Here is a 23596-nt window from a genome sequence, read left to right as displayed (position 1 = left end):
ACTGGGTTTATAAATGTCACTTCCCCTTGCTTGAGAAACCACCATTTCTTATCTAAACTATAGCAAATGTTTGCTTTTAAACAGATGTGCCTAAATAAAACTGTACTTTCCCGGCTGCTCGCAGTATTGCGACTGAAGGTACTTGGTCTACTGATGACAGCTCTCTGGACCTGGCTGTGTTTTGTGCAGCAGCAGCTTTCCTTGGGGCAGACCCGTGCCCATGCACACAGCCCAGCCTTCGCCGGCCGCAGGGCAGACCCCATCCCGTAAGGGAGAGCCTGGGGAGCTGGTGTGGTCCTGGAAACTTGTGTGTGTGTGTGTGTGTGTGTGTGTGTGTGTGTGTGTGCCAGAGTGGGGGGGAGAGGGAGACCTAGCGCAAAGGAGAGGAAGGCAGGGGAGAGAAGGGAGCTTGCTTCATGCACTGCTGAAGGCTGTCAGAAGCAGACTGTAGGAGCAGCACGCTGGCTGATGTGCAATTTAAGGGACGACGTTCATTGACTTTATTCTTTGAATTGCTGAAGGACAGATATGACATCCGACTGCTGCTTCTATATGTTCTTCCTTATTGGTACCAAGGGTAAGTGTGCCTGGCTTTTTTTCTTGTTTCGAATGTTGCAAAGCAGATAGCTGATAAACTTCAGTAGTAGATATTTAAAAAAACAAAACAAAACAAAAACAAAAACAAAACTATGATATCTCAGTGTTGTTTTACAGTTCTTCATAGCAATTATTCTTTGATAATATTGAAGTGTACTGTAGTCTCTCAAGGTTAATAGCTACATGCAAGGATCAGATATTTTTGTACTTAATGCATTGAGAGTTACGAGGCAAAATTAAAAAATAAGAAACAGTGTAAACATTGCATAAATACTTGCTGCAAATATTTTAATGAAGGTACATACAGAACTGACTCATTTCAGGTTACATGAAATCCCCATTTTAGACTCAGTTCAGTAGTTTGTTGCAGTACTGTGCAAGTGCTACTAGAATTGGTTGCTCTTGAAATACAGACTGTGTTCAGGTAGCAGGAATTATTATTCTCTGATTCAACATGATAGGCAGTACAGCATGCAAGATGGAGACTGGATGAAATTCACATTTTCCTTCAGATGCAAATCACTTCAGTGTGGGGGGAGTTACACCTGACCTTCTGCTTACTTTAATGCTTTCTTCATTTAATTCAAGCACACTGTAAGTGCTGCTTTTGACCTGGGTAAAGACGTCCCTGTGAAGCTGTTGCTGCTGATCTATATCTGAGATTGTTTTTTAATGACTATAATTTTCTTTAGTTGTAATTTTTATATTAAAAATTGCTTTTTGTAGCACACCAGCACTAAAATAATTTTTCTATTAACTTTGTAGGTGAAATAACTACCCTTTGCAATATCAACTCTTTTGTTAAACTAATAGGAGCACAAGGTTGAATTCTGCCTCCTTCTGTACTGAACGATAGCTTGCTCTCTCTCCAGTTTTAAATTAAAACTTTCCGGTTTGTATGTTCATATCATGTTGCTTAACATGAGATTTGTAAGGGATGTTGCCCACATTAGAAGTCTGGGAAATAGAGATCCATTTACAATTATTTTAACAGTTGCAAAGCTTAGTTAAATCTGTGGAAAAACTCTGAGCAGCTCCATTATGTTTTGGAGGAATACATAAGATGTGAACAACAAGCATGAAAAAACAGTGATATTAATATATTTGGAATTAATGATAATGAGATCTTATCAAGCTTGTGAGCAAAGTCTGGCTTCATACACACCCACGTTATCCATGAGGAGTAATCCAATATTTAAAGGTAGTGCTTCAAGGTATGCAGAATAAAAGCTAAAGGGTTTCAACAAATGAAGCCTTTCACATTACTTTTTTTCTATACCAAAACAATAAAATGTTGAAACATTCATACAAGATGTGAAAATCATTGTTGGCATAATTTCTGTTGGGTTAAAATCATCTCAGCTGCGGAATTTATAAAACCTATGAAATATATTAAAGCATATTGCAAAACAGGATCGCAGATGAGGACTGTGAATGACTACAGGCCTTCTGGCATTGTAATTATTATGGCCATTACCTTTTTAGGCGTTTATTGGCTCGTCATATATAGCATATTATAGTGCTTATAAGAAAACCACATGGCTCATCTAGATTTGTTAAAGAGCGAAGCAGTGCACTCCTAGATTAAAGCAAGTGCATGCTTGGAGTCTCTGCCGCCTGTTAGTGCTCTGGTTTGCACCAAAATTCGTTCCTGTTTTAGGGCCACTTCTCCTTACTCTGCTCAGTGCACAGTTCATAGCTTCACTGCTTTTCAGAGTTTTAGCCGGCAATCTGAATTGTAACCACATCTATTAATTGGCTGACTTCATCTGCACAGTGGATTTAAGCTTTTCTCGATACTTTAGGCTAGTTGATATTAAAAAAAAAACACTCCTGAAACAAGTGTATCTGTGCTTAGAATTTGGATTTGTCATTTATGGGCTGCTAGAAGTTCAGCTGTAGAGGTTGGGGGCAGGGGGAGGGGAGGTGGTGTTTTGTTTTGGTTTTTAAAATTTCTACAACTCAGAGAAGCTCCTAATTATTTAAAATGTAAAATGAGAATTATCTATCGTACAAAAACTACGCTTGCCTCACCAATTCAGTATCAATTGCCATATCACTTCAATCTATGTCTGTTTAGTTTTTCATTCAACAGCTAAAGTTGCATGCAAATAACTCCAATAGCTCTTTTATTTTACTCCCTTCATATTCTTCATTATTTTATAAGAAAACCTTTCCTTCCAAAATCCAAATAATCAAAGTAATCCATATAATCAAGCTTTTTACGCACCAGCAACTCTTGGCAACTGCTTGACTACTTTCCCATGTGGAATATACTATACCAGGTAGAGGGGTTCCTTGAAAACAAAACAGCATCTATACCATGGTTTTAGCCAGCACAACAGCATCAGTTGTAACATGGAGGAAAGTACATTTCAGATTCCGGTTGTGGAAGAGGCAGCATTGAATGGGGTAGCCAGGATAAATATCTGCCTGGGTGGCTTACACCCCTGCGAAGCAAGCAGGTCACTTATGCATGTGGCTGGCATTGTGTTGGCTGCTGCCACATCTTCTCTTTCAGTAAAATAATCAACTGTAATCACTGCAACAACCATAGTGCACGTTTGTCTCTTTAGAGTCACTTTCATTAGGTTTCTGGGGACAAAAACTATTTTGTCCTCCTGGACTTTGGCTAAGTGACAGACTCTCAAACAATTAATTTATCAATCATTAAGAAAAACAGAAGAATATTAGTATCTAAAACTATGCAAAGTGAATTCCAAAATGGATTTGGCAGGCTCCTTAGGGAAAACAGTAGCAACTGTTACGATTTTAACCCTATATGTTCTATGCCCCTACCCGAAGTTTTCCAATCCTATTTCTGCTTGTGCTTACAGCTCCACTTCCCTTCTCTTTCTGTTCTTCCCCTCGTATATTTTTTTTTCCCTTCTCTTAACCTAACTTCAAAATGCTAAGGAGAACTTTCTTAAAACCATCTGAAACTTGCTAGCCCTTTTGGTGCTGCATGCATGTGACAGCTGTTTTCAAGGACAAGATCTCTTATGCCAAATGCTTTCTGTCAAATGTGGGAAAGAGACCATCCTGAATCATTTAGAGAAGTGCAAGTTTATGATTGTGTAGGATAGTGCTCTTGTTTACATAGTCTGTAACAAATTTTAAGATCCTTTCCAGATTTGTAAATAGGAAAGCGAAATTACTCCAGCCTTTGCACAAGCTCAAATAATCATTGTGTAATAATAATTTCTGGTTATTTCTTTTTTTTTTTTTTTTTTTTCCATCTAACTTGGGCATTAATCTAACTGGCTTCCCTGTGGCTAGAAGAATAATGTTCATCCTGTATATCCATGTGTATAACAAAGATTAATATCTTTACATAAAATCAGGAATGAAGGCTAGATTTCCTGAGCAAAATTTCCTCTAATGTCAGCTAGAGGGTAGGGAAAAGTCTATACAACGATAAGCTGAAACTCTAAGAGTTGGATCATTGTCGTCTGCCCAGGCTGGTCTTACAGCAGCTACCCCATGGGTAAGGCTGCTTGCACCTCTCCAATAATAGCACTGGGGGCTACCCAGCTTGCAAACCTGTCTTGACTATTTATAGCAACTCTACCAGACTTGTACCATTTGCTCTGTACTTTTATGTGTAATGTGGACATTTTTTCACCTTGAGCAAGAAGACAAGCAAAGCTTTACTAAAATGATTTAAATTTTTCAGGAAGTTAGGAATTGATACTTTGCCTATATTGAATGATTCTGGGAATCTTGTATTAAGCAATGCCTTTTCTTAAACAAATAAGAATTTCTGCAGTATTCCTCTACAAAATCACTGCATCTGAGAGGTAATTCTCTGACAGGCCATCCTACTAGATCTAATGAGCCTGTTCAAGGCTTGCAGTAGTGTAAAAACTAACCTTCTCTGATGGATGTTCCTGGATGCTAGAGATCAGTGTGAAACTCATCGGAGGAACTGTGACCAGTGGTCTTGGTGAGGGTTTCCTGGTGGTATCATGTGTCCTATACTTTGAAGCCATCAAATCAGACTTTGAAATGACTGGTTCAAGGCGGGGAGGTATAGGAAGCTGTGAGGACCAGGAAGTCGTATTGGTTGCATCTGGAAGACAGAGGTGAAAATGGAAATCAGAAGGGTTACTAGTCTAGAAAGGTAAAGCCTGAGCAAAGGTGTGTGTGAGAGGGAGCCAGCAGCAAACAGTGAATTGATTAAAGGATAAGGGCACGGAGCTCTGAGAGAGAGGAGTGTCTGAAGAACAAAGTCAAAGGATGGTGAGGACAGAGCTGGGACCCTTTGTACACAGGAGGATACGACAGCATGGGAAGCTGGTGGTGATTAGGCAAGGAAGGATGGAAATGAGATAAGCAGCCAGGGCAAGGAAAAGATGAGACTGAGCAGAGAAAGGAACTGTGCTCAGTGGGGTGAGCACTGTGCTACAAAGCCAGAAGGAAGCTCAAGATTGTCCTGTTGCTTACTATCTCCTTGTAAAATATCTCTTCCTGCATAACACCTCTGCTCAGAGGCTGGTAATTAGTGCAGTTGGATCACTCTACCCTCTCAACTCACTCTACCCTCACTGAAGGCCTGGAGAGATAAAGGATCCGAACTAGTGATGCAGCATGGTGTTACGAAATGTCGGAGAAAAATTGATTTCCTCTTTTAATGTCTGAGATGTTACCTATATCAAAGAACGTTATTGATTTTGAAAACTCAGTGCTTAGGAATTAAGACAAAGGATGCAAACTTAATTTGTCCTATGGGCACATACTTCATTTTCTCCAGAAAAACTTGTGTTTTGTGTACTGCATTTGAAGAATGAATCAGTGATGTATAGTGCATTATGCGGCCTATGTGACTGCTTATTCATTTGCTATAGAAGATAAAGATAAAATGAAAATGAGTCTGGGGATTACAAAATGATGGCTATGTGATGAAGACAGTTGAGTTCTGCCGTGGAAAACTGATTTCTGTTCCTCTTTCTTGCCCCAGACAGTGATGTACTAAATGCTTCATAAATGGATAATAATTATGTGGCAGGTTTTCTAGGTTTTTTGGCTTGATCATCCTGATGTGGCAGTGTTCATTTCCCAGCTGCCACTGAAATCTGTAAAAGCTGTGTTTTAAGTAATCTGTGAAACTGATTCTGAAAGTAGGAACCTAAAATTAACAGAAACGCTTGCCATACATATGTTAATGTGTCAGCTCCCCATCTGAGCAATAATACCATATCCTAAACTGTAATTTAAGCAATCTGTGAGGACTTAAAAATGGGAAGTCTAATTATTGCAGCCGTACAACCAAACTAATGAGGAATTTAATACCGTAACTTGTAAGTGGTTAGACTGTAGACTAATCAGCAGGATGTCAGTAATCCATTAGAAGACTAATCAAAGTGTAAGTAAAATGCCTGTAAGTATTATGCAGAGGTGTGTTTGCAGAAATGTATGAAATTTAAAGATCGGTGACAGAATTTAATTGTATGCTGCTAATAACTGATGTTGCACATAAAGAAGTAACCTCGTATACGCAAAGGAGTAATGCACAGTATTATGCTCACTACCTGCTGTGTTGCCCTCAATGCTCGTGGGGGATCCAGCGTGCAGCTGAGTTATGTGACAGGGCAAGATAGAGATACCGGGAAGAATGACTGATGGGAAAACATGGGTTTGAAGGAGTCTGGAGCCATCAGCTGTGGCCTGTCGGGGAGAGCCGGCCCTGCGAGGGCAAGGTGTCCCTGTGTACCTGCTGTCAGGGGAAGAGGGTGGCCGGGCAGTGGGGAAGAAGAGCCCAGCAGCCACTACGCTGTCCCTGCAGGACTTGTGCAGGTGAGGTCACTTAGCAGAGTTTATCCAGAGAGGGCTTTATATCACCCCGTTATGTATAACAAAGGTCACTGTTCTGCCCGTATACTCTGTGGTAATCCCAGGGCTTTATTTGGTCAAAATGTTTATTCTCAATCAAGTAATTGTTTCCTCCAGGAGAGAGCAAGTGCCACTACAGCACTTAGAATGGCAGAGGCTGTACGTTGCCTGAGAATCGAAGATGTGCATAGGTCTGTGAAAGCAGGTGAACATTGCCTCTTTCTCTGTTGTTCTGTACAGAAAATAAAAGTACTGACCTGACCTCTGAGGAGAGTCTTCTTCCCATCATGAAACTGATTGTCAGTGCTGAGCTGAACACGGGGAAAAAGGCCCAGTGCTTGGAAAGGTGGTGGTGGTATTTTTTACTTAGAAAAACATATATTTTTCTGTTTTCCTTTGGTTTTCAGTCGTCATTTAAAAAATAAAATCTAAAAACAGTTGAGTTAATGATAGACCAACCCTTCTTTCAAATCAGCTACTAAGTTAAGTACATCATCCTTTCATGGAACTTAAATTCTGGCCACAACACAGTTAAAGCCAAAGTTTGTTCTGTATGGGAAAAAAAAAGGGACTACGTTAATTAATTTAAAAGCCATGTGATTGTAGGTCAAATGCCTTGATTAGTCTGGAGAAGTTAGTAGTAATTCAGTTGACAAAGATGATCTGCATTTATAGAGGTTTATTCATGAAAGCCCATCTACCATGAAAATACACTCCAAGGTGTCATTTTCTGGTCTTCAATTCCATGTTAAAGCATGTGAATTCATGGTTATGTTGTCTTACCTACAAAGTGTAGACACTGTTTTTCAGGAACTTTCATTCCTTTCTAGTGTTCAAGTAACACTGCAAGTATCTAGTTCTTTTGATATTTTCTTCATATTTCAAAACCTGTTGTAGAATAAGTTTCAAAGTGTTTCTCAACTAATTCCTTTCAAATTCCTCCTATGGCTGGTTTGAAAATATTTTAGAATATTAGAAATTATATTAGCAAAATATTGGCATTAGAAATGCTTCCTTATCTTTGGTACAGATTTTCAGCATTATGCAGAAAGAATACAACCACTTTCTTCTTTCCAAATACATATCAGAAATGGGTATTGAATAGTTGGGCTTTTATACACTCCTAAGACTTGTATGTCACATAAGGTTTTTCTTTTTCTTAATATGTTTTAGAAAAAAAAAGTTATTTTTGAATAAATACTGATTATTTCTCTAGCATGCTTACCTATGACTTTTTAGTTTCTATCACTATTTGATTTTCATTTTTTCTTTTTTAAATCTTTCATTTATGTATTCACTGCTTTCACATCATCTTTTAACCACATTGTTTTTTTGACAAGAGAAATAGTTCTTGTGCAGTGCAGCTCTGGAGAATCTAACAGATATTTTAAAATAATCAGTCATGTCAACAACTGGTTTAAGTACTGGGATATTATCTTGTAAGTTATAAATATGTTATCCTGATACAATTGCCTTATTCAATCTATTAAAAAAAAAAATGTGGCCAGATTGTGATGTCTGGTAGCACAAAACACTCTTTTTAGTAATTAACTCTTCATTGAAATAAGGTATCATAACAAAAATTCTCCATTTGAGATACGAAGTTTTAAGATTTACTCTTTAGACCTGTGAGCAACATCTTGTATATTTTCTGTAGGGAAGCATTAGGAGCTAAGAATATTTAATAGATCTTCACTAGGTAAACTATGGGTAATCATATAGGTCAAATAAAGTAAGACCCTTACATCTTTGTAAAAAAAAAAAAAAAAAGGTACTGTCTTTATTATGATAGACAATAAAAGTACCACAAACGCATTGACTTTAGATCATAAATGTCCTTTCGCATCTTGCCTGTGATTCAAGATACCTGTCAAAGCATTTAGCCTTGTAACATTTAAAGCCTTGGCAAAAGCTGTGTTCCAACACCCTCTCTTCTCAGTCTCCCTTCCACCGCTGCGATACGGCTATCACAGCTGCGTCATACGATCCACGCTGAGACCGGGGCTCGATTTTTGTAGGCACCCTTCTGCATGCCTTGCCCCAAAGAGCCCGCTGTCTGAACGAGCCTGTCAGACGTGGGGCGATCGCAGACCCGACGTGAGGGTGTCACAGGGACAGGGTGAGGGAGCAGGTCACCGCTGGAGCAAACCTCTCCTCCTCCCAGCCCTCCGTCCCGTCAGGAGTGGACATCATCCGCTGTTGATTTAGCTGGAACGGGGTCTAACGGAAGGGAAGGAGGAGCTGTAGGCTACACGGGGGCGAAATCCACCAGTAATCCGTGCAAATGTAAAGTTTAGTCAAACTGCATCTAAAATGGCGGCAAACTTCTGAACGCAGCTTCTCGTTATCTTTTCTAACTTGGGAAAAAATTGATATCCATATAACTTACACCTACGTGCTGATAATGCAACATTCCTTTATGTACATTAACAATTGAATAAAATCTAGAAGTTACAATCTTAAAGTCTGTATTTATTAATCTGCATGCATTTTTTAATATAACCTGCAAAAGAAATAAACCAGATGTCTCAGGTCATGGTTCAGCCAGTTAACATTATTCACTTCGAGAAAGTCAGAAATCCTATTAGCATGAGATAATTTCTGGTTATGGTGCTTTAACTGGAGTGTCACAATTTATAGCCATGAGTTATGTTTACTCATAGTAAAATATAGCATAGATTGAAAAACTTGTGATTTTTAAATTGAACCAAATATTTGTAAGTCAGAATTCAGTAACAGTTAATTTGTTTAAGGACAGTGTCTGCAGACTAATTTTTCACAATATAGTCCTGTGAGCTTTAGAGGACAGATTCTCTAAAATACTTTCAAATTATTTTACTTCAAAACAGAGCAAAGGATTCCAGTTTTATAATACTTCAGGTGGGTGGAATCTCATAGATTTATAGGGAACAGCAAGCTACCAAATCTGAGTTTGTAGTTCTATATTAAATTCAAATTCTTAATAGTTATAAATGGTTCTTAGTAAAAAAAGTATGTGAATAAATAAAATGTATCAAATAAGACTGTCTCAGGCTCACCAAAAAAAAATATATATTTTTATTGTTACAAAATTAATCTTAAGTACGTTTCAGAGCTTCATTTTAAATTATGCTGTCTTAGTTCCACTGTAAGAACTATTATTAAAATCCCTTTAGCCCTATTAATGGCAAAATGAATTAAAAAAGCATATTATGTTTCATATTTCAAATACTTTGTGTAGGGCTCCCAAAACACTTTTTCCCATTTCTCTCTCTGGAGTCTTAGGTAGAAAAGTCTTACCTGAGAGTATTTTATGAAGATTTATTTAAGATTATGTTACTTGGGAGAAGAGGAAAAATATTGTGGCTTCTGAAATTGTGGCTGATGTGCAACTTGTTAGTTCAAGCAATCCCGTAGCAAAATAAGAGACTAAAGAGCAAAAGAAGATGGAGAAAGAGAAAATAAAATCTCTCACTGCCCCTGTTCAGGTTCTTTTCCTTAGCCTGTTGTCAGGCTGGCTATTCTGAAATCTATTTCTCCAACATCAATGTTGCAAGATGTTCAATCTACCAGTATTTTGGGGTTTTTTTGTTTGTTTGTTTTTTTTTTTTTTTGTTTTTGTTGTTTCTTTTGTTTTTGTTTTGTTTTGTTGATTTTTTTTATTTTATTTTGGTTTTGTTTGTTTGTTTGTTTGTTTTTGTTTTTATTGTTATTTTGTTTTGGGTTTTTTTGTTGTTTTATGTTTTTTCCATTACAAGAGCATACCAAAGTTGGTATAAAAGAACTTACAGTTAAGTTATGCAATCTTTAACTGGGGAGGAGGATGGGGGTGGGAGAGGGAGAGAGAAGATGAAAAAAGGAAGGTAGTTTTGCCCTTTTTGGCCTAAGAAAAGTTAGGTAAAGTGTTATGATCTTTTAGATTGTTTCATGTTATGAGAAGTTAATGATAGTCGTGTAATTCTTTGCTATTCTGCTCATTTACAAATAATGTATTCTCAGAACATCATACAGTTCAAATACCATCAAGTAATTTCTCTGTTTGGTGACTTTCTAATTTCATTCCCCTTTTCATTGCAACTTTCTCTTAGGGCTTTGCTACAAGTATTTTCTGTCTCATCTCCTGGATTTCTTTTTACTTCCATTCATGAATGCACATGTACACAAACTCCTCTTCTGTATATAATATTCTGTTATGAAAGTCACTTAAATCTGCCTTTTCTTTATGGAGACCTAGGAGACATATTGCAAATGTCTGTTGTTTCATAATTTAAATAATTTAGTTTTCACTAATCAGCGTTTCATTTTTGCTTACCTTACATAAGGCTGCCTGGGTTAGCTCGTGCAAAGAAACGAGCCTGAAGTGAATATCTTTACAGTTATCTCAAACTATTGCCATTACGTATTTAAATTCATAATGCTGATTATCCAGATGAGGTGAATGGTTGTTGCTTTAGGGACACTAATTTGTTGACAACCAGATGTCTTTAATTCTCTTGGCTGGAGTGCATTTTAAAATATTTGATTGCTCAGATTAAAAAAAAAATAAAGGAAAGAAAGAAACAAACAAATCTTCATTAGTTCACTACTAAGCATTTTATCAGATAGGAAAATAAATGTAAGATACATGGCAAATACTGCTATATAAGAAACATTTTTCCCTGGGATTACAAAATATTAAAAATTCCATTCCTGGTGTGAAGCTTCAGAGAGCTGCTTTTTTTTTTTTTGCTTTTTTTTTTTTTAAAATATGTCTTTAAATCATTAACTCGTAAGTGCACTGTTTCAAAGGAAGAAGAAAAATATTATTATTTGAAACAGATTTCTTTTATCTTTGGGGCTCAGAGAGCCAGCCCAAGTACACTCCTCAGTGGCTATGAGGAAGAATCAGCTCCTGGGAGGGTAGTTTTCTTTGATTTTGATGACTAACCATTGCCTTTCTGGGCCTTTCAAGTGGGATGGTACTGACTAGCACAGCATATTTAACACGCTTACATTGGTGCCTTCATTTTTGTTCTGTACTTAACGCCACCCACACCAATCCTTAGTGTTTCACCAGTCTAGCTTTAGACTTGGTAATGCACCACTGCGAAAAGAAATCAGTGAAATCAGAGGAGTTACACCAATGTAAAAAAAACAGAGTAAAGGAAAATCCTACGTTGATGTATTTTCCATTGGAATACATGTCAGAACATGGAGATAAAACTTATTTCTAAACAGAAATAATAGCTGCATGTCATTTAAATTCTGTGTATTTGGGGAGAGGAAGAAAAAGGGAAAATGAGTAGCAGAAAAGTTTGGCTCTGCTCATTAATTTGTGTCTTTATTAGACATTGTGCTGAAACCTCATCCTCTGGGAATGCCCTACAAAATTTGAGTTTCCAGATAAAATTCATTATATTACATATTGGGGCTTTTTCATACATTATTATCTCTTTCAGCTCTTTCTGTGCATCAGAACCTTTTTATTTCAAGTTCTGTTTAAGCAGAACAAAAAGACAAATTCATAAAAGGTATAAGAGCCAAATTCTCTGGCAAGGTGCCACATGACCAGTCTGAATTGTTCTACTGGCAGCTTCTGGCCCTGGGGTGGATTTATCTGGCAGTTACACAAAGAGGATCTTCCAGCACTATATTTGGATTAATTAGACTGAATTATCTGTGGCATAACTGATAACTAACTTCAGTAATGTTGTTATGAGATTGGAGTCTATATTTTCAAAAAGATAGTACAAATTTTCTGCCTTGGAAAACTCTTCTGAAATTAAAATTTTGTGAAACACACAGTAAGACATAAAGGTACTATATGAAATTAAAATCCAAGAAAATTACCATATTGGCATACAATATAGACAGTCATAATATATGCATTTTTTGTGCTAAAATCCTTTGCCCTGTATTATGTTTAACAAAGACAAATATTCTATACTAATAAGTCCTAAACTTATGTATGTAGTTCAAGTACTACATATTCCTACAATGACATCTAATATATGTTCTGCTAAAGATAAATGTCATGCAATAAAACTGAAAATGTAGTTCTAGTTGCAAGAGCAACAGACAGAATATACAAAAATGCTGGTGTTTTAGAAATGAAGCTGTTGCAACCGCTTGGCATTCTGAATGAATGCTACTGTGTCACTTGCACCCAATAAAATCTAAAATTACACACATGATGCATATGTTATACAGATATTTAGAAAATGCTATAGACATCAGGGCTGAGCAATTAGCAAAGGATGAGAGGAGTAAATTACAGAAAAGGCAATGTAGTGATAACAGTTTAATTATACTCCTGTGAGGACCCTGTAAAGATGTTTAAATCTTTTAAACCACTGATGCTTTGAATCAAGGATTAATACTAAAGTATCTATTGCCACTAAAGCAAGGTCTATTTTGGCCTACAAGTTTTGCCCATGGGGTTACTCCAAATGTGTATATTAACAGCATTAAAATTCAAATTCATAAACTGTATTTTATTATTGTATGAAACTAGAATCAATTTTCAGTATGCCATCTATGGACAGTTTTTAAATGTTAATAAAAATAATTTTAATAGTATGGGATTCCCATTACAAATTCACAGAAATCACTAGAAAGATTTTCTTAAAAGAAGTATCAGGTTTAGGAGAGTCTTTATAAAATTACATGCTGGGAAAAAAACAAAAACAAAAACAAAAACAAAAACAAAAACAAAACAACATTCCCACTAATAGACCTGTTAAATAAAAGCATGCAAAAGGTAACTTCATATTTCTATCCTGAAATACATTAGACTAACTTCATCCTAGTCTCTATCATAAATTGCTCCAAAATTCTTTTATTTAGTGGGAAGGAGCTGAATAATTCAGAACAAATCCTGGAAAATTAATGTAAGACTAAACTAAGTATCATTCACTTTTAGATCTTGTTGTAATGGACCAATTCAGACAGCAAAATAATTTTTAAAAATAATAAATAAAAAAAAAAAAGATCTTTTCAAGATGTCATATCTTTTTTTTTTTTCCCTGCCATTTGGTGATCCAAATGCTTCTGATCAGAGTTGGTCACGTGCTTGTAGCTACTATCCTTTCTCAATCATTAATTAATAGTTATAAACTTGTTTTATAGCCTTGTTCTGATGATTTAGCTTTGAAAATGAAGGTTACAGGCCTTTGAGGTCTCTTCCTCCATATTACGCTAAAGGTTTCTCAAAGCCAGTTCATGTGTCCTTCAAATACCTTTCAGCAGAAGAGGAATTTTTTTAATCAACTATCATCTTGAAGCATTCAGGCTAGCACTAAAATGACAGACAAAATTGATTTCAACTTTAATGTTTTCTTTTTGACTCTTTCTGTTCTAGTTGAAGAAAACATTCTGTTTCAAAACAAACATTTCAAATTAATATTTTAAGTCTTCTTTTTCTCTGGCCCATTTCCCACTATGTCTAGAAGTATAGCAACTAAAGTAAGTTATGGTAGGGTGATAAAAACCCCACCATTTGCTAAATTTGCATTGATCTCTTTGAAAAACTTGGGCTTTTGTAGATAAAATAACTTGCCAGCATAATAAGTACGGGGTGGATTCTTCATTACCATGATCATTCCTTGGTCCTTGTCATTTAAGGACTTCTTTTTAAAAACAGTTGGATTTCCTCAGCCCCATGGGTTTCCTCAGCCCCAGTACTTTTAAACTGATAACTTACTCAAAGTGAAGAAAAACTTGTTAGTTTATTTGGCTGATGGAATTTGAGAGTCAATCTGGACTCATGACAATATGTCTTCATGTGATGCAAATTTTTGAAAATACAAAAAATATTTTCCTGATATTATGATGTACCCTTATTTGAACCTGTATGCAGTACAGTTGAGACTGGCATGACTAGCAAGTACCGAGCAATGAGTAATGTTGCTTTGACTAGTTTAATTGCTTACAACTCAATCTAATCAGCCCAGTATTGTTCCCATTATGCAGTCATATTCACTTGTTTTATGGAAACTGCAAGTAACTGTGTAAAGACCATGTTCTTCTAGGGGACATGTCCCTTATCTGGTTTCTCAAACAGCATTTGTCACCCAATCTCTCTTTTCAAATTTTTGTGCTATTTTTCAAAGATTGAACAAAACCAGTGAGCTTCATTAATCAATTTAGTTGGAAGGAAAGCCATGTTCTCCTGGGATTATCTTGTTCTTGGCTTTCCCAAATGCATTCCTTCTTCTGATTTCATTTTATGGTGGCTTAAAGAGCGACTGTCATGTTTTTTCCCCAGTAATTCTGCATTCATGTAACAGAGGAAAGGATCTTACCAACTCATACTAGATGACAACCCAACTCTTACTTATTCCTTTAAAAAAGGAAATCAGTGATAAATTAGTCTTATATTTTAAGGACTAACAGGAAAAGTTATCCGCTTTCTTCAAGCTGGAGGAAAGATCACAGGTATCTGTCTTAGCAGTAACTGCCTCAAAGTAGCAGGTCTGGACAAACTTAAAAGGTGTATGATGTGAATTCTTGTTTTCTTTTCAAATGTTGGAGAAGAATTGGGGGATGAAGGGGGACCCTGAGTACATGACAGTCAGAAATATTTAATTTGCAGAATCATAAACGTGCGCTACTGGGTAAAACATTATTCTATATTGAGAAGGCAAACATCTTGTCAGAAAGATTCTTGTTTGTGATTTAGCCATTTGTAGTGATACCAGTTCACCTATTTTATATTTGTTCTAGAAACACTGTAAATATTTTAATATTTGCTTTGATCATTATGAGAAAAAAAAATTTGCTGGTACAGTATAGCTGAAATGTGTGAAATTATCTCTATGTCAATGGAAGGCAGATCATTTTCTGTATGAGGTATACAAAAAAGAGATTTTTTTACTTGGAGTATCTGTGAAAGCAAACCTTCTGACATAATCACATCCGTCACAGATTTATACTTTTCATCTTCATAATTGAGACCTAAACAACTCTGTCCTGAGTTCCACCTTTTCTCTAGTTTCTATCTTTGTAGCTAAATTATTTATACACAGTTTAAAAATTTTTATTCTTCCTTTATCTATCAGTCTATGTTTGACATATGTCTAAAGGACATCAAGTTTTTTTTTTTTTTCTGTCAGCTATGTAAAATAACAATATTGTCCCAAACTTACGCATTATAAAACACATATTAATCAAGCCGTATTAGCGTTCAAGTTGATTGTTTATAGGGTTTGCTGATGGTACCCCTTTTGTGTTATAGGGATTTCATGATTTTACGATACTCGTTTGGCAGTAAGAAGCAAAGCTGAGATCCTGGGAAAACTGTGAATGAGAACCTATAAAACCATAGAGGTGCCTTTGAACCTGATACACATATGGAACAGTGACATAACCTATGGATTTATAAAAGGAGCACAAAATAACTTTTTTCTTAATTTAACATGAACATGAAACAGCCAGTGACATGACGTGGTAAATTAATCATTAATATTTTCAGAGCTATTGTGTTAGGACATTTATCTGTTATGTTAAAAAAAAATGGACAATGACACAAGATACTAGGAAAGTGGTTCAATTTTTTCATAGTAGAAAATCAGTAACAGGTGGAAAAGTTGACACCTTTAATATTGCATCACAAAGATAGCATAATAGATCATTATCTTGGCATGATAAACTCCAGTGTCAGTAAAATTTATATTTGCAAAATAAGAAGCATAGTTCTTTGTTGTTGTTGTAGTGCTATCCTTATCCATTTTCCTCATGTAAAAGACTCTGTTTTAATTTCCTTAATCCAAAAGAGAATTGCCTGAATACTACCTAGCATTTTACAATGAATTTTACTGTTTTATCTCCTGTCTACCCTTGTCACCTTTGCCAAATATTTCCTCAGAGGGTTGGAGGGTTTTCCATTCATAAATCTCCTGCAATCTGCAGGGTCCAAACTTCTGTCTTTTTTTGCGTAAAGTGAGGTTAACAAGTCAATGGACAAAGACCAGTGCTTTCAATGATTCAACTAGAATGAAGTTGTTAAGTGTTGATGCCTTTTTATCTTCTTTCCCAGGCAGATATTTACATGGCAAGGTAATCTGACATAGCACAGAATGAGCAATGCAGATATTCAGAATAGATATTATCAAGGTTATAAATTTACAGAGAATTTAAAACATTAAACACAGTGAGGGATTATGTACTCTTTCACAAAGAATGATTTCTAAACTGTGACAGTAAAATCATTAATCAGCTCAGGGATTAATACTGTTTGACTAATTAATAGTAATTTCTGGAAAATATTTTGAAAATCCATTGAATGGTACTGTGAGAAGACAAATGCCATAAACTGAAATTTAAACTGCATAGAGATCAGCCTCTTTATTCAAAAAGTTCAGCTCAGTCTGAATATGTCTCCAGTGTGTAGGTAAAGGGCTCTACAAAATGTAAGGGGTTGTTTGGTGGGTTTTTCTTCATTTATGTTTAATTTTTCCATATTGTTGTCTTTTACCAGGTGTTTCTGTAGTTACTCAGATTGTGACAGACGACTGCACTGAAGTTGTCTGTGACTATTTTTCTGCAACAAGAGACTTTAGACACAAAGTACTACACATATTCTGTTTGCTTAACACTATGTCTGCATAAAATTTTTTTTGCTACTTGTCTTTGGGTGGAACAGGTTAAGCATAATGTTCTGAATACAAGCACAGAATAGCAGAGACGTTTATGAACAACAAGCAAGTGTGAATTCACCCTGAGATTAGAATACAGCCTTATTTTTGGTGCGAATACATAAGAAGGGTAAAGAACTAAGGCTAAAAAGTCTCTTTGAGCAATTGCATAGGTTTTACAGTTCTTGATAAAAGCAAATCAACTTTTTAAAATCATATGGTGATAGTTACTTGGAATATATGACTTTGTATGCAGAACACTTCTGACAGCAAAGATAATTCTCTGCATAGGGGAATTACAGAATATATATCTCAGTTTCCTTCAGATACCGGTCTTACATTTCAATTTTACACAGTTGTAAACATTGTCAAGGGTTGAACATGTGAAAGTTCTTCCAGAAGTGATTTCTTATGAAGCTGAAGTACTTGATTCAGTTTCTGGTGAACCCCTTAGTCGAGGAGAAAAATGAGGACTAAAATCAGATGTTGTGTAATAACATATTCCTTGTTAATCTGAGAAATTTGCATAAAAGATTTATACTTTGTCTTATGAAAATAGCCTGGGAAAATAGTTACATGTTTCAGAAGTAACAATTTACTATCTGAACAAACATCACATCACAATTAATGAAGTTTGTATAGAGTACTCTAAGACAGCAATGAAACAAAATACAATTTCTATTGGAATTGTTATCTTTTTCTTTTTTTTTGTGACAGCATCCACTAAGTCAAATATTATCTATAATGAGGAAGTGATATTCCTTTCTAAAAGTATTTTAAAAAATAAATTAGCAGGCCCTTGCAGAATGGTACTTCACTAGGCAGACTACTGAAGCTTTAGGAGTGCAAAGAGCACTAAGTACCATTCTATGCTGATGATGCCTTTCTCCATTTCCAATATATTGAAGACAGAACAAATTTAATTCTAGAGTAATTTAAAACCCTCTTCACAGTATGCTTCTGGGAAGAAGTAGATTTTATAAGACAAGAAATCTGAGTTGGCACCCTGCGATCCATTAGAAAAGCAGTAGATCAGTTGGGCTTACCCTAGAAAAAATGGTAGTGTCGTAATTTGTCCCTCAGGAGCACTGGAGGGACTGATAAGGCATCATGCACCTGGAAACATGGGTAATTGGAGCTGCTGTAGTACAGAGAACTGAGGAACAGAAGACAGGTAGAGTCCTCCAGCTGCCCTGTCTGTCCCTCATCAGCATCCCTCTACCTTTCCCCTCAGCACTTCATGAATGAAGTCCCTGTATTCTGTGAAACTACTTCCTATAAAACACGGGCTTAGCAGAACAGCATCTGTGTATCTAAACTTCAGAGTGGTAGATTCTGAACAATATCTCCAAATTTTTTGGACTAGGTTGACAACTCTTCCAAAGGATTCATAATGGCAGCTTTATGTCTTCTTACTCATTCTTCAGCAAAACAACATCACAGATTTGATCTTACTTTCCTTGTTCTTTCATCCTGGATTAGTTTACATCTAGTAATTGCTTTAAAATTAGAATACATTTTAAAACATATGATTCTCACTTTGTATAAAAGCATTTATCTGTCTGGGTCTAAAATTTCAGCACAAATTAATATAATCCATATCTGCATATCTTATCTGGTATATTGCTCTAATAAATTAATTTCTAGTGGAGAGTGAAACAATCCTTTTAAATAATGATCTTGGTCATTTGTCTTCTATAACTAGCATTTCCTTCTTATTACTAGGATGCGTGGGGAGGAATTACCTGGTTGCTTTATATCAAAGCAAATTTTAATTAGCAATGATACAAATGTTTTCCTGCCAAGTTAACAAGTACTTAGTATACTATTGTAATTGCATGTATAATGAACTACTAAGTATTTATCACTTGATATTCACATTCAAATGCAAATGAGTATTTATAAAAGCATAATCTCAAAGATCTTTAAACATTAAGAGCATGTCTTAAAGTAACCATATTCTTTCTGTTTCTGATTAGTCATCCGTGACTCTTTGGAAGATCATGTTTCTGGAGTTGGGACCAGGTGCCCCCTGGGCTACTTTCCATGTGGCAATATCACCAAGTGTTTGCCCCAGCAACTTCACTGTAATGGTGAGGATGACTGTGGGAATCGGGCCGACGAAGACAACTGTGGTACGTGGTTGAGACTTTTGTTTGTATCTAGCACCTGCAGTCAGTGAAACCCATGTAGTGCTCACACTAGAGAGCTGTAGAGTGTTAGGAATAGGAAAATTAAATGTTTTGCAGAGGATACATCAGGTCTTTGGTTTAACCAATGAGGCCACCCAACAAGCCATTTGCTAGGAAAGAAGGATGGAACATGTTTTTGCTTGTGTAGGGTATCGGTTTATCCAATTTCTTCTCTGCTTTTAACTCGATTGTATGTGTCATTTTGGTGTGTACAAATGGATGTATGTGATCTAGCAAAGATCTCTGCTGAGGAGAGGTAGATGTATGTGCTAACAGAGCTTATATAAAGCTTAATGTGACTTTTAAAACTGGCTGGGAAACATATTAGAAGAATTTTCAAGGTTTTTCAGAAATTATTTATGTCCTAATTTGGGAGAAAAAACATGACTCTGTAAGTGTACAGTGCAAGCCGCAGTGCTACCAGGCTTTGGGGTCTGGAAATGTCAAAATCTCAGGGAATACATGTAGTCAGGTCACTGCTGCCTGCTGTTGTGATCCTTGTCACTCCTGGCCCCGCTGGATGTAGCCGTGACCTTGACTTGGTTTGCAGGTTTTACTCCTGCTGCAAACTGAGTCGGGCCGGGGCATGGGATTTGCACCGGCACTTACTTGTCCACGCTGCTTGCTTGTGTGCATGGCCCTGGCACAGCTTTAGTCTGTGCTGAGCAGCATCTCTCACGCGGTGCCTGGACACAGCTCAGAGGGTGGGACAGACTGGGAAAGGCCTCCCTATACTTTGTGAGAAGAGAACTTAGCCATTTGGTTGTGAGCAGGGAGAGAAAATTGGCCCTAGCACATTTTATTTACTGGTATTGTCACATTACTCACAGCCTGGATAGTTTCAGAGCTACTCTCCAGAGCTGCTGATCCACAGCAGATGGGGAAACTAGACTTCCTATTCCTTAGTGGCTTGCCTGTAGCCATGGAGGGCAGCCAGACACACGGTGCCCAGACTTGCATACTGCCTCCAGCTCCCCAGAGCCAAGCAGGTGAACTGTTTGCCTGTCTCAACCCAGCACGCTGCCATCAGAGCTGTGTGTGGAGGGGAAAAAAAAAAAAAAAAAAAATATATATATATAAAAAATATTAAGTGAGACTTCCAAGTTATGTACACCGAAATAAATTTTCTGAAAGGGATTTCAAGCAAAATATGGTATTTTTCACAAGCATTCTCAGCAAAGTCAATGAGGTTTTGAAAATAGTATAGTTGTTCTCATTGTATAACAATTAAGCTGATTTTTGTACCCATGTGTAGCATCTTATTCCTATCAAATTTCATCATCTTATTCCATATGAAAGTCACTTCTCGTTCTGATCCCATCAAATGGACCCGCAGCTTTTTATAGTTTTATGTCATTTGCTGATGTCATAAACATACTTTCCATGGCCAGTAATCAATATCCTGAACAAAACTGGCTCTTACTCTATTCCTCTTCTGTAATTATCTTGCTCTACAGTGGCAGAAATTGCTGACAGCCATACCCTCATATTTAAGATGTCCAAGCACCATAAACAGTTGGTTTATCCATGTTTCATTTCTGTATAGTACCAGGAAGTCAATCCAACAAGGACTTGATGAAAGTGTACAGCTTGATCAAATGGCAATTAGGATATACACAGCTTTGTAACGGGATGTACAAGACAGTATATTATACAAGACAATTTGGCTGCGATATTGAATCCTCTACTGGATACAGCAATTCAAGAATGAGTTAGCCTCAATTTCTGAAAGCCTAACATACAAAAGATGAAGAGTCATGGTATTGCCTTCCTGGTAAAATTATGATATTAGTGTTTTTCTCATATCTTGACCCCATATTCTCATTTAGAAATGCATGCCACGTATAATGCATTAAGGTCATATTCAGCAGTAATGTTTTCTCAAAAACTTGTTGCAGTCAAATTTTGTTGTTCAAATAAAGGAAGAGTCACTTATTTGCCTGATAATATGGAAAGTCCTGATGATATTTTCTGCAATGACCCTACACTGTAGTAAGTGTGGGGATCTTTGTGGGATAGCTCTGTTTTGTGACCATTCATCTTGCTTAAAATCCAAGAAAGGAAGCCTCGTTGACCAGCTCCCAAGACAAAGAAACTACCTAGCTGTTTTTTCTGCTGCGGTTTCCCAGGACCACTTTTGTATGCCTACCTTACACCACCAGTTATATCTGGTTCCTTCTACTCATTTTTTAAATATACAACTAGTTTTCAGTTTAATTCATTGGTCCTGGTTACAGAAAAACAATTCAAAATTAAATTATTTCAGTGTAGTAATTGTTTCATTCAGTACCACTGGAAATTTTAATCTTATCCACCAGGTACACTAATTAAGAAGCTCAACTTTTAAATTCTTGAATGCTTGGATCTTGCATAAATTTGAATCAGAGCTCTGATGTGGCCAGTCTACAACATTCAACCCAACAAGTGTGGAGAGGGAAAAAAATCAGTGCAGACCCTCAAAGGAATTCAGAAATACTTTTTTTTTTAATGCATTTATCTCAAACACAGCTAGGTAATGAAACTGCTTTACTAACAACTTCTTCAGTAATGATAAAACTCTATCTTAAACCTACAGAAAAATGTTATAGTGAAGACTTGCATCTATCTTATACACAAACCAGTATTATAACATAAGGAAACACAAAACAAAATCTGCCATGGACAGTAGTTCTTTCTCTGATGGAAAGGACAATACTGATGCAGAAGAAAAGGGAAAAAAAAACTCGTAATACTGCTGTTTTTTTTTTTAAAAAAAAAAGACACAAACACAAAAACCAGATACTCTAAACATAAGAGAATCCAAAGTTCAGCTGTCCAATACAAGCCACTAAATGTTCTGAATATTAACAGCAACTGCAATTACTGAAATAACACTTTTAAGAAACATCAGTGAATGAAACAGAGAAGCAACTGACTTAAAAAGCACACATAGAACTTCCAACAGAGTTCCTTTGTAAAAGTCTTCAAATGCCCTTGAAACAAAAAGTAAAAGGCATCAGTGCAAAAGAGACCAACATGATAGAAGCCTCTGAAAATACTGAAACTAGTCTTTCCAACTATCTTATAGCAGTTCTGTCCCCTTCCTCTTTTAATAAATAAACTTCTCTCCTTTCCCACTTCATTCCTATAGAGATACTTATTGTTGTAATCTTTGAGATGATTTGCAGTACTAGTCCTGTTTCATGCACTACATGCCCGGTAACAACAAAACGTGATTATAAATATTACAAACTAGACCGAATCCTCACTCAGAGATGTGTTTTCAGATGTGCTGCAATCATTGTTCAGAGCTAACCATTTAAAGGTTGACTTTTTGGTGCCGCCTTTAAGTCTGCTTCCTCTTTAGGTGCCTGCCTAAACCACGACAGCTTCCACCATGATCTCCATGTCCAAGTAGTAAACAGGAAACTAAAGTCCGGAGAAATGAAACGAACTGAAATTAGGATCATAGGCAGAGTTGGGAACAGGTTCTAGGTGTCAGACTGGTGTGTCAGTGCTTAACCTCAGGGTGTGGACACTCTGCTGGTCAGCTCAACTTCAGCATTTCTTCCACTTCTGGAAAGGGGTGAATTGTGGCTGATACGTTGCAGTAGAATGAAGCCACTCATCTTTGAAAACTCACATGCCTTTGTCAGCTAGCTGGGTTTCCAAAACCAATAAAATACTGTGTGTGATATCCTGATGGGGAAGAGCTTGAGGCGATATAGTAAACTGCAATAAGAGGAGGAGGCTAGCAATTTATCATGCCTAAACTGATGGGAGGCTCTTTTTGAACTAGCACTAGATAACCTTAAATGTGCATGGAAAATACAGCCTTACCTTTTGAACTTGAAAACCTAGTCCATCAAGTAGAAGTGGGTGTCTCTGCAAATTTGTCATGAATATGATATTTTTAAATGAAAATGATTTAAAGTTTCATAATTTGTCATAAAAGCTTATGGTTTTGAGGACTATCCTTTTTTAGGCTTGAGTATGGCAGTAATTTTTTCTCTACAGTTCTGTCCTGTGCTCATTCTTTCTGAAGCACAGAGTTTTTCAAAAGACTGAGTGCATTGTTAAACAGTTTAGCCCGTATCACATGTTTCACTTTGAGTTATTTTTGTACCTGTTAACAAAGCTTAAAATGTGTGGGGAAAAAAAAAAAAAAATAGCAATTCCAGCATCCTTCTGTGCCCAAGCTGGATTAAAGCTCAAGTTGGTAAAGCAGAGTGAGTTTGACAGTATTTTTTCCTACAGAGACTATGTTGGATTTCAAACATTATGGTTTCAGATTAATTTTCCAGGGAAGATCTTTTCTTGTTTGTTTACCGCTGTAAGATTTGATTCTGTAGCTACTTGATATTTATAGGTGGGACATTAGAACAGTTGTTTACTTCATTGCAT

The 23596-nt window shown here is 36.5% G+C and overlaps 1 protein-coding gene across 3 annotated transcripts in view; it reads left to right on the top strand.

Annotated features, from left to right (window-relative positions):
- Window positions 1-438: 438 nt before the first annotated feature.
- RXFP1 (relaxin family peptide receptor 1) overlaps window positions 439-23596 on the top strand; it is a 50763-nt gene continuing 27605 nt past the window's right edge. For all 3 annotated transcript variants that reach the window (XM_033000221.2, XM_033000222.2, XM_033000220.2), the window contains exons 1-2: window positions 439-577; window positions 19001-19156. In XM_033000221.2, coding sequence (XP_032856112.1) covers window positions 529-577; window positions 19001-19156 — 205 coding nt within the window. In that variant the 5' untranslated portion in view covers window positions 439-528. The remainder of the gene's footprint in view (window positions 578-19000; window positions 19157-23596) is intronic.

The sequence above is a fragment of the Tyto alba genome, unplaced genomic scaffold (assembly GCF_018691265.1).
Source record: "Tyto alba isolate M040663 unplaced genomic scaffold, T.alba_DEE_v4.0 Super-Scaffold_6, whole genome shotgun sequence".
Taxonomy (NCBI): Eukaryota; Metazoa; Chordata; class Aves; order Strigiformes; family Tytonidae; genus Tyto; species Tyto alba.
This window is presented reverse-complemented; position numbering and strand designations above follow the sequence as displayed.